At 32.0% G+C, this 17,975-nt stretch overlaps 1 protein-coding gene across 2 annotated transcripts in view; it reads left to right on the top strand.

The window, feature by feature from the left end:
- LOC132952816 (cAMP-specific 3',5'-cyclic phosphodiesterase) overlaps nt 1-17,975 on the top strand; it is a 680,524-nt gene that overhangs the window by 105,982 nt on the left and 556,567 nt on the right. Inside the window, exon 4 of one of the 2 annotated variants that reach the window (XM_061025261.1) lies at nt 4,533-4,644. In XM_061025261.1, coding sequence (XP_060881244.1) covers nt 4,533-4,644 — 112 coding nt within the window. Of the gene's footprint in view, nt 1-4,532; nt 4,645-16,014; nt 16,083-17,975 lie in introns of those variants that run through there. The other variant, XM_061025265.1, reaches the window with a different exon arrangement.

Here is a 17,975-nt window from a genome sequence, read left to right on the forward strand (position 1 = left end):
AGGTCAAAGACCCTAATTCGAATTAGGTATTAACCACTCCAAATATATATTTTGGATATTAAATGACGAAAAATGTATTCTTCTATGATACATACAACTGGTCAAGAAAGAGTACGTATGTATACTATATTGGGTCGAGACTGTTTCTCGAACCCGGAAAACGCATAGATCTATGCATCTATGATCTATGCATAGATTTGTGATATCATTTATTATTTAAAGAGTGTAACTGTTCGCGCCACGTGAAGTATTTCTCATGATGAGTTTTTATATTTAAATCTAACAATGTATGTGTGTGTTATTACTATGGGCCGTCGGAAAAATATTTGTTTGCATAATATGATGAGATTCCGTACAGTCAGACGGTGCTATCGTGCGAGTCGATCGTCCCGAATAAACGCTGCACCGAGCTGTTTGACGTCGGGAGGCGTACAACAGGTGTCTAGGAGTGCTACCGACCTCCCGCCAACCGTATCGGCCGGATCTAAGTAATACGTAGAGCGCTAGTCCGACCGGTTCGGTCATAAGGGACACCGGTCGCAATAATGTACAGTTACAAAATCGCTCAAACGAATCGTCTTGATGACCCGCTTATTATGCGATAACAAATAAATATTATGCCATGATGATCGATTACACTAGTAATGATCTCTAACTCTAAGGTTTGGGTGTGCTAAGGCTGCACGTATGTACAGGACTATACCACATACCACGTAACCAGTCAACGGAGGGACTATGCATCAACGGAAGCCAGAGATAAATCATTAAGATAGGCGACATCACTTGCAATCATAGAACGGATGGCTGTGGGTGTGGCAATTAACACCGCTACCGGTCAGCGCCCGGTGACATCCTTCGACCATGGTGCCACCAAGTCACGCTGGTCACAGACCCGTCCTTACAGGTACTGGCCACCACCCGGCGTCGGTGCCGTGTTCTGTTCCTGATTCAGCTGGCGCCCGACCGGCGGGCGCCCTTCGTTTTGCCACAGAACACGGGACCGGCCGCATCACGTACGGACCTACGACAACAGAAACACTGTAGGCGTGGCTTCAAGAGCAGCGGCAACCAATGCCGCGGGCAATCAGAGTTATCGCCGCCGTGCGACCACGCGCAATAACCAATCACAGACAATCATATTACACAGCGCCGCTGCGGGCGAGACCAGGCTTATAAATACGACTGCGGAGCACAAAATCATTTCAGTATTCTACACAGCTATTCTGTAGCAAGACCCACCCAGGGCAGACTTGCGCAGTTTAGATTTCTTTCTTACACATCTACACCGTAGCAAGACCCACCCGGGCAGACTTTGCACGGCTTAGATGTTCCTATCCAACTACACCGTAGCAAGACCCACCCGGGCAGACTTGCACAGTTTAGATCCTTCCTTAAAAATACAATCCACTCAATAATCAATTCCTCGCCGGAAAAATAACTAAAAAAAACAACATTTGTAAAATCGGACATTTTAAAAATTCAATTAGAATTTTTTTTTAAACCATTGAAATTATGGGAGCACGAGTCACCGCCATTTCATAAAATAGCACCGGAAGTCTGATACACAAACTTTTTTTCTAGCTCCACATGCAGTATATTATTTTTGACAGCGTAACTTCGCACAAGGTATATTTTTAAAATTATAAGAATAATTAAGCAACAAAAAATTGCATCCATGTACTCATATAATACATAGATCAATTAATAATAATACATAATATAAAACGTTTTAAAAATATATTCTTAAGTAAAACTGCTGAAAAATAAAGTTGTATCAAAAAATATTAAATAATATAAACATTTTACATATTCATACCTGTCAAATTAATTTTCATTTTGTATTTCTATTTTTTTATTTATAAATTCAAAATTAATTTTTTGTTCATGTCTATTAATTATCCTATACATTAATTTTCTTTAAGGGGGCTCCAGTCGGTCATGTCTTAAGGAAATTTATATAGGCAATTTAACATGATATCATTAAAATCACTTTTAAGTGTGTGCAAAGTAGATTAGTGTGTAAGTTTGATCTGTAATCGTTTTAGGTCAATATTTCCTAGAAATGTCCTGAATTAATATAACAGTAGGCAGTTTTAATATTCCAATTATTGTTAGTGTCATGATGAATAATATAAATAAAAAAATATCATATTTTTATTCTTGGATATCACAGCTGAAAAAATAAATATTTAAAATCGCCTGTGGCAAAACCTAGTAAACTTGTTAATCAATCATAATCTGTTTTCAAAAATAAAGTCCGTCAAACCAAATTCCTCCAGTTTTGTCTAGCTTATTTGTCAAAAAGTCACTTTTTTTTCATCGATTGGAGCCGCCTTAACAGAATAATTCATTCCAATGTAAGAATCCGTCTGCACAGATAATACATTTTTTATAAAAATGCAATATTGTCGCAGTACGTCGCAGTATAGTTGAAATAAACAAATCACCAAATTTAACTCTAAAAGATTCACAATTATTTGTCGTCCTCTCCAGTGTTGCTTCTTTTTTAACCCGAACTCTGGCTGGAAATGTTGTATGAGTAGCTTTCTATATATTATGTATAATCTAAATAATTCACAATAGGCTTCGTAAATCCTGAATCAGTAGGTTGATCTTATTGTATAACGTTTGAAAATCACACATTAAATCTAAATTTGAATTACACCAAAATATAATAGTATGATCTAATGGGTCATTTGCTAATATAAAACATTCATCCTTCACTGTTTTCGGGATTGTATATTTTATGTACCTATTCATGTACTTCAGACAGTGATTTTAGAAGCTTCGGTAAACTTTGGCACAATATTTTAATATTTTGTAAAACTAATCAGTGATCACTGTCGATTCGTTGAGTCACAAAACACGAAAAATTGCAGAACTGAACACACGTAGACGTAGAAAATTAACCAGTACAAAATAATGATATTAGACATGGCTTTACAGACATTATAATAGTTTAATTTCAAAATGGTTTTACATATTGATATAGTGATATCAATATATCATTAATAGGTTTATTGATAAATGTGGAGCTCCAGTGTTTTAGATATTTCAAATAATTGTATGCCATGTGGACTTTTGGTGTTAAAAATATTTTCATGATTTGGAGCTATGTACATTTTTTTGACTGAAATGCGGTGCATGCAGAGTTTCGGATTCACAAACAATTTTTATTCATGCGGAGCTACGATGCGTCTGAAATTATACATAATTGTTTACACTGATTTCTTTTTTTAAATTGTCTTAAATGTTTTATTTCTAATGAACGTGTATATACTACATACATAATAATATTGTTTATTACTTTTACCACCCCCTCCCCCCTCTGATATAAAACTCTGGATACGCCCCTACTAAAATATGTGTAAACTTGTTATAGGTACTTTTATGTTCATTGAAATCAATAAGTATACTATTGTATAGGTTACATTGTGACGTGTCACGTACAGCAGTGAAAATATCTAAAAGGAGTGCTATATTCATTGAATTATTAACACCGAAATCGATTGACAGATAGTACTACAAAACGTTTTATTTCATTTCTGCACTAAAATATGTAATCTAGCTCTCTGTTTTCGAAAATCTGTCGCAGCTATAATATAATATTGGGCTGAGGTTTTCGGCGTGCAAATATAAACGGCTACAGTAGCAAATATGTGTACAATATAGTAATTTTTTTTTGGCATAGCGATGAGAGTATATAGTAACCGTATTATATTATATTGCGCTCTTTTAGTCATCAGACGACAAAATCCCATCACGGAGTGAATTGCGTCACAGATTTTAGTACCTACATGATAGTGATGAAAGGGGGCAGGGGGGGGATAAGAGTTCCCGAATAAAAACATAAAAACAATGCGACATAAAAACAATCGTCCCGTTTGCCGATAAGATTATATTATAGCTCTGGAGGGATTCCGGAAACACTGTAAAGTAGTTTACGAGAGAATGCATTGTGGATACTGAAAAGTGTTCCCGAGGGATATCCGCGTGCGTACATATATATACGCGAGTGCGCGGACATTTCTAGACAAACCGCCGCGGAGGGTGTCTGCGCAAAGGCCGTTATTTTGTTATATCGTCGGTCGGTCGGTGGTAATATTATATTATACGCGGCCAGTGGCGAACATGACATTTTTCAGAGACTAGCCTGATATTACCACCCACACTGAACCCAATACGCCCGACCCGCCATCCCAAAACCAGATAAAGAAATGACGTACTTTATGCATATTTTAAACTACCCGACGTAGTGAATACCTACTAAAATACTATAATATGTGTTATCATACTATAAATGAATACCCATCGCAGGCCGTAACCCACCTGCCCGCCTGTGCTCCTCGTAAAACTCGGAGGCGTTTGCCTGTCGAAGTGTCGCCCCCCCCCTCCCCCCGTCTTTCTCTGCGTCTTTTCGAACTGAACGCATGTGTACCTATATATAACGCGTGTATACCGTAAATTTTAGTATAGATATAGACTTTTCCGTCGTCTAGTCCTTTCATCCCTGGTGCTTTTGGATTTTCCAGATTACACGCGGAGAAGACGGCCGATCACGTTGAAAATCGTCCCGAGACTGAGCCTCCCGTGCAGGAGCACTTCGGCGCCGACCACCACGGACGCGGACTGGCCTTTCACGAGGTAATAACCAACCCTGTCTATATATTATTATCTATGTAATGCCTATACTATATCTACCTACCTGGCTTGGTACCTGATAAGAAGCGAAAACCCATATTATATAATGTTTGATGTATTTTTCTTTCGCCGTTTTTCATTAGCATAATATAATAATATGACATTATATTATGGTGTGCACGTGGTACTAACGCTCGCGCGTGACCATGAATATTATAGGCCAGCATAATATTATTATATACGGCATAATATGGGCACACCGCGACAGTTCGATATCGGCAGCAGCTCAACGTCTATTTTATGACTGTTATTTCAACTAATGGCGTTTAAACGGACGAACGAACGTCCATGGACGTTAATCTGTGCAAACCGATTAAGACTATACATAATATTGTGTGCGCATAGGTTGGAGGAGGTGCCCGTACACTAAATATTAGTGAAACGTAATGGTAAAATAATTTTAGACTCGAAATTATGTATTCGGAGACCGTGATATGCCATAATACATCGGCGGTGGTATAATATACTGTACCTATTATACATAAATATATATATATATATATATTGTATTACTATATAATATTGTGTTAGTAATAGTGTGTGTAGAAAATTATTTGTAATAGCGATATGCACTCCGGTTACAACCAATAATAATATTATATTCGTAGGTGGTTGTAACAATTTGTTGATATTTTCGTCGAGAATATTATACATATTATAGTGTTCAACGTCTAAAATAAATTTAATTTCAATGAAATAACGATATTTATTGGTGTTAATTTTTATTATATAGGTACACGTTTTTGAAAAACTGAATGTTATTTTGAATTTATGTTCGAAATTGTTTTCAAATTAAAATTTTTTTTTATTGTATTTTTGTGTAAAAGATTTTGCGAATTTTCCAACGAAAACAAAAACTTCAAGTTCTTCAGTTTTTGAGAACTTTTATAGAATTTGCATACCAACGACAGTGCACATTTCATATTAAACACAATTTTATACAATACAAGTAGACAAAGTGATGTCGCCGACTTAAACTTTATGTCCGGAATTCGAGCCATATTACTTTGTCAGTGATATTCGACCCGTAGTGGCACCATAAAACTATATTGCCGTTTATTACTAATTCGGTTCTCTTGAAGTCTGTGTACACTGCTGGGCACAAGCGTCAGATTAAAAACGATTGCCTGAAACGTGCACACAACGCTGCAGGTTAGGTTTAGACTTTGTAGTTAACGCAAAAAACAATGAAATAAAAAAAAATGTACTGCTCTGGACAGGTGTCTAGTGTACCTGGTCATTGTATGGGTCGCCGTAGTAAATGGATGTGTTAAATTTGAACCCTGTAACAAATAATTGAATACAATCAATAGGATAATTTTGAGCCGAGACAGACCGTCAGCCTATAGTGTAATATATTTCTATAATGTTATTTTATTATATATTATTTACATTTATTTTATATTAGTAGTTAATTTTTCTATTAGTAAATAGTAATACCTACTATTGTATGCTGAACTAATTTTTGGGCATCAACACAAACTAATTAAAAATACAATATTACGTAACCTCACGTCGCTTTGATCAGAATCTAAACCTGCAAAATGTTATTACGATTTATTTTTATCCGTTCCTATTAAACTAAAAAGTTAATTGATAGAATCCATTCTAATGACAATAATTGATATTTGAATTACGATTTCCACGTTATGGTAACCATATATATATTATCAGCCGATAATAGTATATTATTATACTATAGGTACTCAAGCGAGAAAAATTCTAAGAATTTACGTCAAAGACCTATTTCGATAATATGCGCATTATGTAATGTGGCTTTACATAATAATATGTCTTAACAATATTATTTGCATCGGTAAGGATACAATAAATTATACTCAAGAGTTCTACACTATACCACGGAATAAGTTGAATAGATTTCCATTAGGCAAATAAAATATTTTCACAAACTTTACACTGTATACTTAAGTAGGTACCCATTTAATAGCCAATTATTTTAATACGTATCAATTTCGTTGAATGAGTATTGACGGGAGGGAGTCGTTGGGACTGATGATTTTGAGCCATGTAAAATATTTTCGTAACTATACGTTAATAAAAATAGTTAAAAAAAATAATTAAAGTTGTAAGTAAGTCATTACCCGAAAATGAATGATCAGCTCTAGAAGGATCAAAAGAAATTTTAAAAATTGGTAACCACTTTTCTCGTTTTAATGAGTACTGGATACATCACATCATATTGTTAGGTATTTACTCATTGTCAATAATCGGTATTAATTGCCCTAAAAATATCATTTTTAATAATCAGTAACTGATTTTTACCGGTATAAAACCGATTTTCACAACATTGTGTACATTGCATATTATTTACTCACTTTATTTGATTTTCGTTATCTTGGTGTGATTTTGACATGCTCTTTTCTTTTTGTTATTTAGGTTTAATTAGGTAACACGTACATCAAGTAGGTACCTACTATGTAAGGTCCATTATTGATACTGTAAAATATAATGTAATACTTAATATTTTACAATATTTAAATGTTAATAGCCTTTAGTTAAGATTCAATACATACCAATACTGAACCATTGGTTTAATATTTACAAAAGATAAGTGTCGTACAACTGCCATGAACATGCCGTGAACGCATGATCATAATATCTTATGTAAAAATCGGTTACCGTACGCAGCGACAGCTAACTCGGATACTATAATATACGGAATGCCAGTATTATGTTTATATTTGATTGCTTAAATTTTTGTTTATGCCTGATAAACACAATGAATAAATATAACTCTATGTCACTAACCTAAAATTATATAAGTACACTAAAACAATTAAATGAAAATTATATGCAAAGTTTAGTTAAATTTTATTTTATAATTTTCCAAACTTATTTTTTCAAACTTAAAACGTAATCTAATGAAACGCCACCTAAATAAATGAGAATTTTTTTCCTAAAATTATGTCACAATATTATTTACTAGCAAGATTCAGTTTTATGTTGCGAATAAGTCGAATATTATGGCCATGTTATGCCTATGAAGCCAGTGATCTTTATTATTGATATGAAATTTGATAGCCGTTAGTAGTGATGTGCCTCTAGGAATATTCCCCAAGGAATGTTCCCGGGAACAGGGAACAGCCTCTCGAGAAATATCCTTAAATAAAAAAAAAAAATTGAGTGGGAAAACCTATTTAAATACAAAGTAGTAATTTGGATACTTTATTAATTGTTTTCTATTTTTGATCATAAGTTCATAATATTGTTATTTTAAAAGTATATTAATTAAGATTTAAGAGTACTGTTTCTTTTTCATTTTATTAATAATGATACTGAAGTACCTAATGTTATATAGAAATATATATTGTTCATTACATGTATAAGTAAAAGTTATTCAGTATTTCAGTATGTTTATTTTTTAACATAAAATTTGGATAGTTAATTTTGTGATCATTGTAAAAATTTTAATTAAAAAATGAAATTATAGTTACTTAGTAACATTTTTTTAAATAATAAAAATCTAAACTGAAATAATATCAGTAAAGAACTGTAATTTGGATCATTTACAGCCATAAGTTTAATTTAAAACTGAAAATTATGATCAATATTTAAAAACTTATTATAGTCCCGGGAATTTGCCCATCACTAGGCGTTAGTTAACAACCGTATAAGAGGTATAATAGGTAAAGTATTATTTTATCAAGGTATATAATGTAATTATGTATCGAGTAAGGTCATGGTAATTTTCTCTTGAAATAAAAAAGTGTCAAATAACTGATATGTATCAATAATAATAGAAGAAAAAATTATTGTAATACAATTGAGAATAAAAAATTCTAGTCATTTTAGGTGGTAGTGGTGATAGTGACACTCAACTACCTACCTCTATAAAATATACGACTGTGTTTCCCACGGAAAAAATAGTGATAAAAAAAAAGGATTATAGCTGCTGTTTGCTTTAATATCGCAAAACAACACTAATCTGTACGCTTCCATATACTGACCGTTATTTAAAAAAAAATTTTTTTAGTGTATTTTCAAGGTATTGAAGGCTGATTTAATTTTAGTCTGCTGCATGACGTGGGAAAAAACAATTAAAACCACATGATAAAAATTATGCAACTTAATTACTTATTGCATTAAATTAAACGAGTCTAGTTTATTACATTATATCCATTTTGGATAGTTATTTAAAAAATAATTTTTAATTAATATATCGCATGCATATTACCATTATTAAAAATAATAATAATAACAATAAAAATAAAAATGTTGTGTGAGCAGAAAGATATATTACAGTGTTGTATGTTATTTTCATATATTTTGTGGAGGGTATTTTATTGTTCATATGAACTCGGTTAGTTAAAATATTGTTAAATCGGAAAAGAAAATGAAATTAATTATTTATGTAAATGTTGTTATAGACTGACATACAAAGTGTATTTTCTGTTTTTGTTTACAAAAAATATTTTTATTGTTATCATTATATTGTATCATACACATAAATTTCAACAGTTCATCAAAAATATAACGTTGAACGTTTCTTAACATTAACATTAATATAATTCCAACACGTTTGTGCTAAACATATTTAATGCTTATGCAGTGCACTTGAAAATAAATAATATTAACTGGCCTAATAGTGGCCTTGCTAATACTTTTTTCATACAACAAACTGAAATTATAATAATTATATAAGATTATCGAATAATTTTGTCTTGCTGTGGCGATATAATATTTATTTATTTATTTATTTATTTTTATTAGGGTTAAGGCTTCAACTACTAGGTTATTAGCCTGTGGTACTGTAGGGGAGGGTACTGTAGATTTGTTTACACGTGTGTGTTTGTTTTGGCAGAATTTTTAATTTGGGCACCCGTAGGTATCTGCCATGCCCGGGTGGGGAATGGCGGCACTTGTTCTCCGGACACCGTGACTTGCCCGAAGAAAAATGCCGCCTACGACCGAGGTATCGAACTCGGGTCGGCCACTCCGTCCCCATAATATTTATTATATGCACGTACATTGTTTGAATTTGGATTTATATAAATCTTCAATAAAAAAAATATTGAAAAATTGAAAGTTACTATAATAATATATGTTTTTTTGGGTGTATCTTGAATAGTCAATATATAATGGGTTCGTTATTTTAAGCTCATTCATTTTTAATAAATCTAAAATTACGGTTGCACATACGTTTTTATTTTTATTTTGAACATGTAAAAATATTATGATCTAAACCTTCCTGTCCCATTGTCTTATTAAGCATTCTACATTTGAGAGGGTTTATGTCCGAGATTTTCCATATGAAACGAATAAGGTTTACTATTTTTAAAAATAAATTCACGTACAATACAAATAAGAATTCTTTGTAGTATAGAGGTTGGTCAAACGACTGCAATATACAATTTAAAAATGCATAAATATTATGCTCTTTCTATTTTGAAACAATTTGCTTTGAGGTCTTATGGGTAATATGGACATTATCAAAGGGTTTATTTGAGTTTTAATCAAATTTTATATGATCTGATTAAGGTTTTTGATTTCCCTAGAGTAAAATGCATCCTTTATTTGTACACTATATAATATGATGATTTCTAGTTTTTGAAAAAAAAATAAATATGAATAGATTATATCATAGTATCATTTTCCCAGAGTTAATAATATGTATTTATTGCAATTTGCAACAATAATATTTTATAAGTTTGCATGACCTCGTTAACTCTATGTGCTCAAATCCACTGTTGTATAGATGAGTAGGGCGTACCCTGGATTACGCCCTTTGTACTAGGTATCCAATTTAATAAAGATTATTTTAATTGAATATTATTTAAGACGATGAATATACACGTCATGTATACGTGTATTTTAAGGTGCAAAATACAAGACATAACCTATATAAAATACAAAATATGTTAGGTGATATTAATTATATTTCAATTTCATTTCTCATGTTACGACAAAACAAACATAATGAGAAAGTAATTATTACTTTTAAACATTACGCTATATGTTTCTACAAATACGTCGCACTCAGACGTCGGCCCAAAATATTAAGATAATGTCAGTGAACACATTTTTGTGCATAAAAACCTAACATAAACACATATTATATTACGGAAATAAGGAGATTAACGTTATCTATAAAGCTTGTCTTATCCTTTTTGCAAAATGTTGAATTTTCAATAAGTAAAAAGTACTTCACTATTATTATAAATACCTGTTTTTTCTTTTTTTAGAAAATAAAACTAAAAATCTAATATGTCAATAGTTTAATCCATAATTTAAATTCAAGGTGTTTTGCTCCAAAATTTATTCTGTATTGATATTTGGGCAATCTGAGTGTTCATGTCTTAACCGATTTTTAAAGTACATTATCATGGTTAGTTGCCTAAATAAAACCACTTAAAAATATTTACGCAGACATCCACTGATGGAATCGATGTGCTGCTATAATATAATTATTACGTTCGTTACGGACGATAATATTTAAGCTGCATCTTAAATAATTAAGTAATTCACAACAATACGATGTACGTATAGGTACTAGTTTCTAAAGGATGTTAATTTGCAAGGGACTCTTGGTACCTAACTCTAGTGAATCCCAAAAACGATGGTTTATCCGCTACAATAGAAATGTCGTTGAATGGGAACAGACATGTGGTTACATCGAATGCCATTAACTCGTAATTGAAATGAAATTAATCGTATTCATCATAATATTCCATAATATATTAATTTAATTCTAGCTACATTGCCACAATGACAGAATTGATAAGACATAAGTACGATATTGTATCCCTAAGACACGAGTATTTCGATACATGATAAATTCTTGAATCCTGAAAACTGTTCTATTTGAAGTGACTTTGAACTTCGTGTAGATTCAGCTCATCCAATATACTAAATAATATAATACTTGGTGTTTAATAGAATGTTAAAATGGTGTTGTTTTATTCATTCTAATAAAATATAATAACACATACCATGGGCCTATAAAAATGCCCACAATCACCGAGGATTATCAAAATAAAAATACCTTTAAATACAATAAATTAAATAATCAAAACTGGCAACAAATACGAAAATGTAAAAATAAAACTGTAATAAAATACGGATTTTCATTTTTTTTATGACGTGCCTGATTTAATCTCTATTAATTCCAATGCATTTTTATTTTTTATCAATACAATAATATATTATTATAATTTAAACATTATCAGAACACAGAAGTATTTTAAGTTATGATTAAATCAAATAAATATTTTTATTGATGTCTTCTGGATCTAATGTCTTTATTTTGAACGATATATATATTATATAAATTCCTATTTTAATTGGTCACGCCATAACTCCAAAACGGCTTTACCGATTTGGCTGATTCTTTTCTGTTGTGTTCGTAATTATCAGGAAAAGATTTGTATGAAATAACATTTTAGGAAAATCCACCGGTAAAGTAGAAAATATGGATGGAAAAAATACAATAGTGACGCCATGACGTGTCCAGCAATAAAATAAACTAAATAATAATATAATTTTGTTTATTGTAAGGTTGCTATCGGTCATGTTTGAATATAATTTTATAACTGTATATTGTATTTGGTCGAAACTATGTAACTTGGTAAAATGGTCTTCCTAACTTTAATTTTTCGACCGTTGTCCCAGGAACCTAAACGTGCACATCATAAACAACGTGTAAACCATTCGTAATTAGGTACGTACGCACTTCGAGGGGTCTGCAATCCATCTGCCATCACAGGTCGATTGCCTACCTTAAAATAAATTGTTCGCGTAATCACAAGAGTGTCTCGCGGGCAAAGCTGGGGACGATATGGCTATGATATAATAATATAATCGAACGTTACCTGACTGACTCACTGACTGATCAAAGTTAAGCCTAAATAATGATAGCTTGAGTCTTGCAATTTTCACGGTATCTTCGTACCACCGTATAAGTATGCATTAAGTCAGAAAGCTTCTTCCAAAATTCCCATTTTACGATTATTTTGATATTCAGGATAATCGATGAACATTTTTTAAGTTTGACACCATACACCGAATATTATAATACTATGACAAATTGAACAAATTTTGAATTATTAATTAGAGTTGGCACTCTTAACGGGCAACAAAGTGTACGGGATCTGCTAGTTTTGTATGAAAAAACCTCACTGAGCACTATAAGTAGTTTTTTGAAGAGTAATATTTTGATAATACATATTATAATCGGTAAGGTCATAAGGATTATCTGTACTGTTTTCTTAGAGGTGAATAATCGATTTTTTTTTAGTAGTGGGTACTAACACAATTAACTGCAACCCATGTATTGTATTAACGAGTCAATGTTGGGTGAAAACCAGTGTAATAATATTAATATGGCATGTTACACGCTACAATAATGACCTGAGTGCTCTGATGATTTATCATTACTTATAAATCATAAGTAATAAGGTTATATTAAAGTAATAATATTATGCTTTAGCCTCCGACTTATATAAATGAAACGAGACTGGTGGCCATCACTGTCCGAGTTTATGCCTAACCTCGTTTACAAAATATTAATTTTTTGATATCCAGATGCCGGAATAAGTTGGTATTATTATTATTATCATATTGTATTTGTGCTATCATATTATTATGAAGCAATAATATTAAACATCGTAAAATATTAAAATTGATAATTATTTATATAAATCAAGGTTTGTAAAAAAAAACACAAAAATACATTATAAAAACTAGTTGTCTAGGTTTCATTTTTATGATCCCTGTTTGTCGTACATTTTTCTTACCTTCCTAGTTTAACCAAGTCCTAACCTACGGCAGTTCACGTTGGTACATGAATTCCAAACATTTATTAGCTAAAAAATAACAAATATGACCACAGTAATTATTATTCACATGGACATCGCAGTGTTCCGGATGTAATTATACAATGAATCGTTGCTTTAGTATAATATACTATATTATGTATAATAATACGATTTGGAACATATTATAAAGTATAATATTAATGGTGTAAATCTTTCACGTGCATCTAGTCGAATTATTATGGGGCTATACAAATATTTTGTATTCATATCTTCACTAAAAACAATAAAAAATTGATATTGATATTTTACCAAGTCTTATATCCGATAACCACGCCCTAATTCTATTAGTAAATTGATTTGTGTGAAACGAAAATATTATAATTTTCTCTTGTTGGTTTAATTACATTTACATTTCAGTACCTATTATTATTATATAATTTTATCTTGACGAAGTATAAATAGGTAGGCGTGCCTAGCTTTACTCCAAATATTATACTCTGTTCAACGAGAGAACGCACAGATTCTGCGCATCCCCCCGCGTCACACTGCTATCGAAACCGGTTCTTCTATGTGCAGGATAATGCGTGGGGGAACCAGTTTTGGTCGGTGCGCCGTGCGTTCTCTCGTTGAACAGAGTATATGTATTATAATCAATATAACCATTTCAGTTTATTATTATACCATCAAAAGTGGAAAAGTCTAGAATATTCAATAATGAAATTAATTATTCTACAGTAATGCTTAAACATTTTGACACGTCTTATGCAATTATGTATTCTATAAAATATGTCAGGAATATCCTGTTTATATAACTGAATAATAATAATATACCATTTTCCTGGAAGTTGGAATTATGTAAGATTTCTGCAAAATACTTTCATGTTATACCTACGATATTACGGGGAAATATAATATATATGATATGTAGGTACCTATTTCACACTTCTATAATAAATAATAATTCGCTACGAAATTAATTGGTCTATATCACATGTATAACGTTATCGATTTAATTTCCTTCAACAGGTCTTATACAATGTAAGGCTGTTGAACAACCTCTTACAAAATATCAAAAATTCAAAACTTAAAAGAAATTTGGGTCCTGTTATAGTGCGTGAAAGTCCACCTAGACTAAGATTAAGCCCCCCCCCCACCCCGAAAAAAAATAAAATTTAGAAGTTGACGGAAATGTTTTGTGATTTTTTTTTTGTTACACTCACATTACCTACAAATAATTAAATTGATTTTAGTAATTAATGTTAAAAAAAAATCTGACGGATAATAATTATAGTGGTGGTTGTATGTAATAATTCGTAAATCATTATTCTACGATCAGAGGCTCAAGATAGACTCAAGATAGCTTCATTTGTATAAAATAAAAAACATCGGTTTTTACTAGAACCTAAATGGTATTTATAAAGATTGGGGTGGGGGGGGGCGGGATCCCCGTGGGGGTTATTTTGAATTAACTGTTTTGGTGAGGCCAGTAGACTCCCTCCCCAGGATTTAAACCCTAGATGTGCCTAGTTCCGACCAATAATTATTTCTAACCAAATGTAATTTTGTACATTTCAGTTCATGATTAATATTATATAATATACATGCAAACATCCATAAACTATATTTAAATTTTATTCATTATTATTTTACTGTAAAATTTTACATAATATAATATTTGGCAATTTTCCTACTACTAAATTCATTCGGAGTCAAAAAATATATTTTCAGCCGTATAATAATTGGTGGTCGTAAATAACGAAAACATTGCATACCATTACGTCATATAATAATACTACAGTATAATATTATGGTTCGAATACGTATAACGTCATATTTATTTTCGGAAAGTCATTATTTCGGCGTTTGTGGCGATTTTTTATTATTTATTTTTTATTCGTGACAATATTAAAATCACACGAGACAATATTACGCGTACCTATACTGAACGCATATCATAATAATTATGCACTCGCACGCTTTGCAGTGCACATCGGAGATTTCGTAAAAATATAGGATTTACGGCGACCACGGGGAAGAAAGGTCGCTAGAGACTGTGATAGGTATTATAGAATATTATCTAAAACCTATAACTACTTCGTCGCCATCGACGCGCATATATTACTATCGTCACTGGGGAAAGCTGCAGGTGCCTCCCCCCCACCCCCACCAAAGTGCAACTTTGGACGTGTGCAAACAGCCGACGGTGGAGGTCTCTGCGCTGTAACACCTGTCCTCCACCGCCCTCCAACGCAGACCGTTTGGGCTCGGCACGGCCGTCGGAGCGCGCGACGACGATAATAATAATAGTAATAACAAAATCGCACCGGAGCGAGCGCTCGGCGACGCTTTCCATGTGCTTTTCAGTCGTCCGCCTAACCGTTCGCCGTTTAAGCCGTCCGCGACCAAGTTCGATCGAATTCGGTGCCGTTCGCAGTTTCCGTTCTCGTTCGCATCCGAGTGATCGTCAATAATTATAATAATAATAATATTTACAGTAGCTGTTTTCGTCGTAGTGCAAACGTACTACTTGTTCGAATAAATAATTATTATTGTCGTCGTCGTCGTTATACGCGACGACACTCGTCATTATACACTATACATTATCCGGTTCGTATATTAATAATAATAATTTATGTCATGCGATATAGACTGATGTATATATATAATAGGTATTAAATTACTTTTTTTTTTGCCGAGTGACCGTTTTGAGGGCGGGGGGATGGGCGAAGAGGGTGCTTTGATCGTAGCGCGCCCGCCGTGTACTAATAATATTATTACGCCTGCCTGATCCACAGGTTACGATAATATTATATCATTATTTTCGCAGTATTTTACCTATTATAGGGATAATAATATAGCACCCGAAAAGGCGCCATCAATTAGTGCCGCCCCCCCATATTGGATATGGAAGCCTTTGAATAATTTCGGCGTTTCGGAATTTTAGAACCAATCGATAGTTGACCGAAATGGTGAACTATTATAATAAACACATTACGCAGCAAACACACGATTAATTTATATCGCGTTTAAAGTGTAACGTGGTTATCCGGCTTCTTAGAATACAGACCAATCCGGGAAGCTGTATTCCGCTTTCTAATTTCATGGATTTCGTCGGTTTTAAGACGTGGTAAAATAATATTACATATTGAACCGCTCAAAGTTCGTTATTGTCGATTCGTTTTCATTACAATTATTTCTAATCAATTATTTATTATATAATATCTATACGAGAGACCCAAACGACTTGCACCACGTTCACCTCGCCTCACACCATACTATATACGTACAATATTTCGTAAAATAACCGCACTAATCCATTCACCACGCCGAATAAGATCATAGGAAAAGTAAAATAGTTTTATAAAAATCGTAGTTGATAAGTGAAAGATGAATATTTTTAAATACATCCACGACACACCGAACATGTATTTTCAAATTAACTATATTATTATATACAAACTAATGCAACTCAAATAATAAACAATTAATATTGATTTGTATTAAACGACGGTGTTACAAATGCCGAAGTTCCGTATAATATCTAAATTAGGATAGTAAAATATAAAAATAAACAACACAAATAAATCAAATTTTAAAATGATCGGGATACTACTTTTTGGGTAAATCAGTCATATTGACATTTTTTTTCTTGCATAGATGAACAGATTAAATTTTTCTTTTATTTAAAATAACAATGTGTGCAGTTTGTACTAATCCGTTCAGTGTATATTATAAGTAGATTTATTTTAATTGTATGTTATAGGCGATAGTATTGCAAAATTGATGTGTTAAGTGTAAATTAATTTATAAAATAATATTATCCACTGGTTGGTAACGACTAGGTAACGATTTTTATTATTTGTGTAGAATCTCATGTTGATTGCTGAGTGGTGCCGGGATTAATAATATATTTTAAGTCCTGACCTCTTAGGTATCCCTGACTACCGAGTACAGAGTTAGATTATCGATAACAGAAATTGTTTGTTATGAACTTTTTGATGATAACATGTTATCGTGTTAATATTAGTTTAATCTCCATAATATACCCCGAAAACATAGTGTTTCATAATTTTTATTTTTTTGACTATACATTTTTTATTGCTTTATAATATCTGTTACGGCAATATGAATTAACTGTTTAAAAAATGAATGTGATGATAACTATGAAAAAAAAAATGATTTACAGAATAAAAAATTCTCTCATTGAAAGAACTTTGACTTAAACATACTTATAATTTCTAATACTTATGTGATATGTATAATGTTCAAAAGTTGTATACGTCATATAATGCAACTGTTTTTTTTATATATGTATATTTTTCTAAATGCAACTACCTATAATATTTTTAAAAAAAACTACATAATTTTAGCAAATAATTATAAATATCTATTTGTATTTTATTGTAATATATCTGCACAAATTGTCAATACTTACAGTATATTTTATAATATTGCTGATTTGCTAAGTTCGACCAAAGTAGAATTAAAATTAATAAAATT

This window comes from Metopolophium dirhodum, chromosome 9 (assembly GCF_019925205.1).
Source record: "Metopolophium dirhodum isolate CAU chromosome 9, ASM1992520v1, whole genome shotgun sequence".
Taxonomy (NCBI): domain Eukaryota; kingdom Metazoa; phylum Arthropoda; class Insecta; order Hemiptera; family Aphididae; genus Metopolophium; species Metopolophium dirhodum.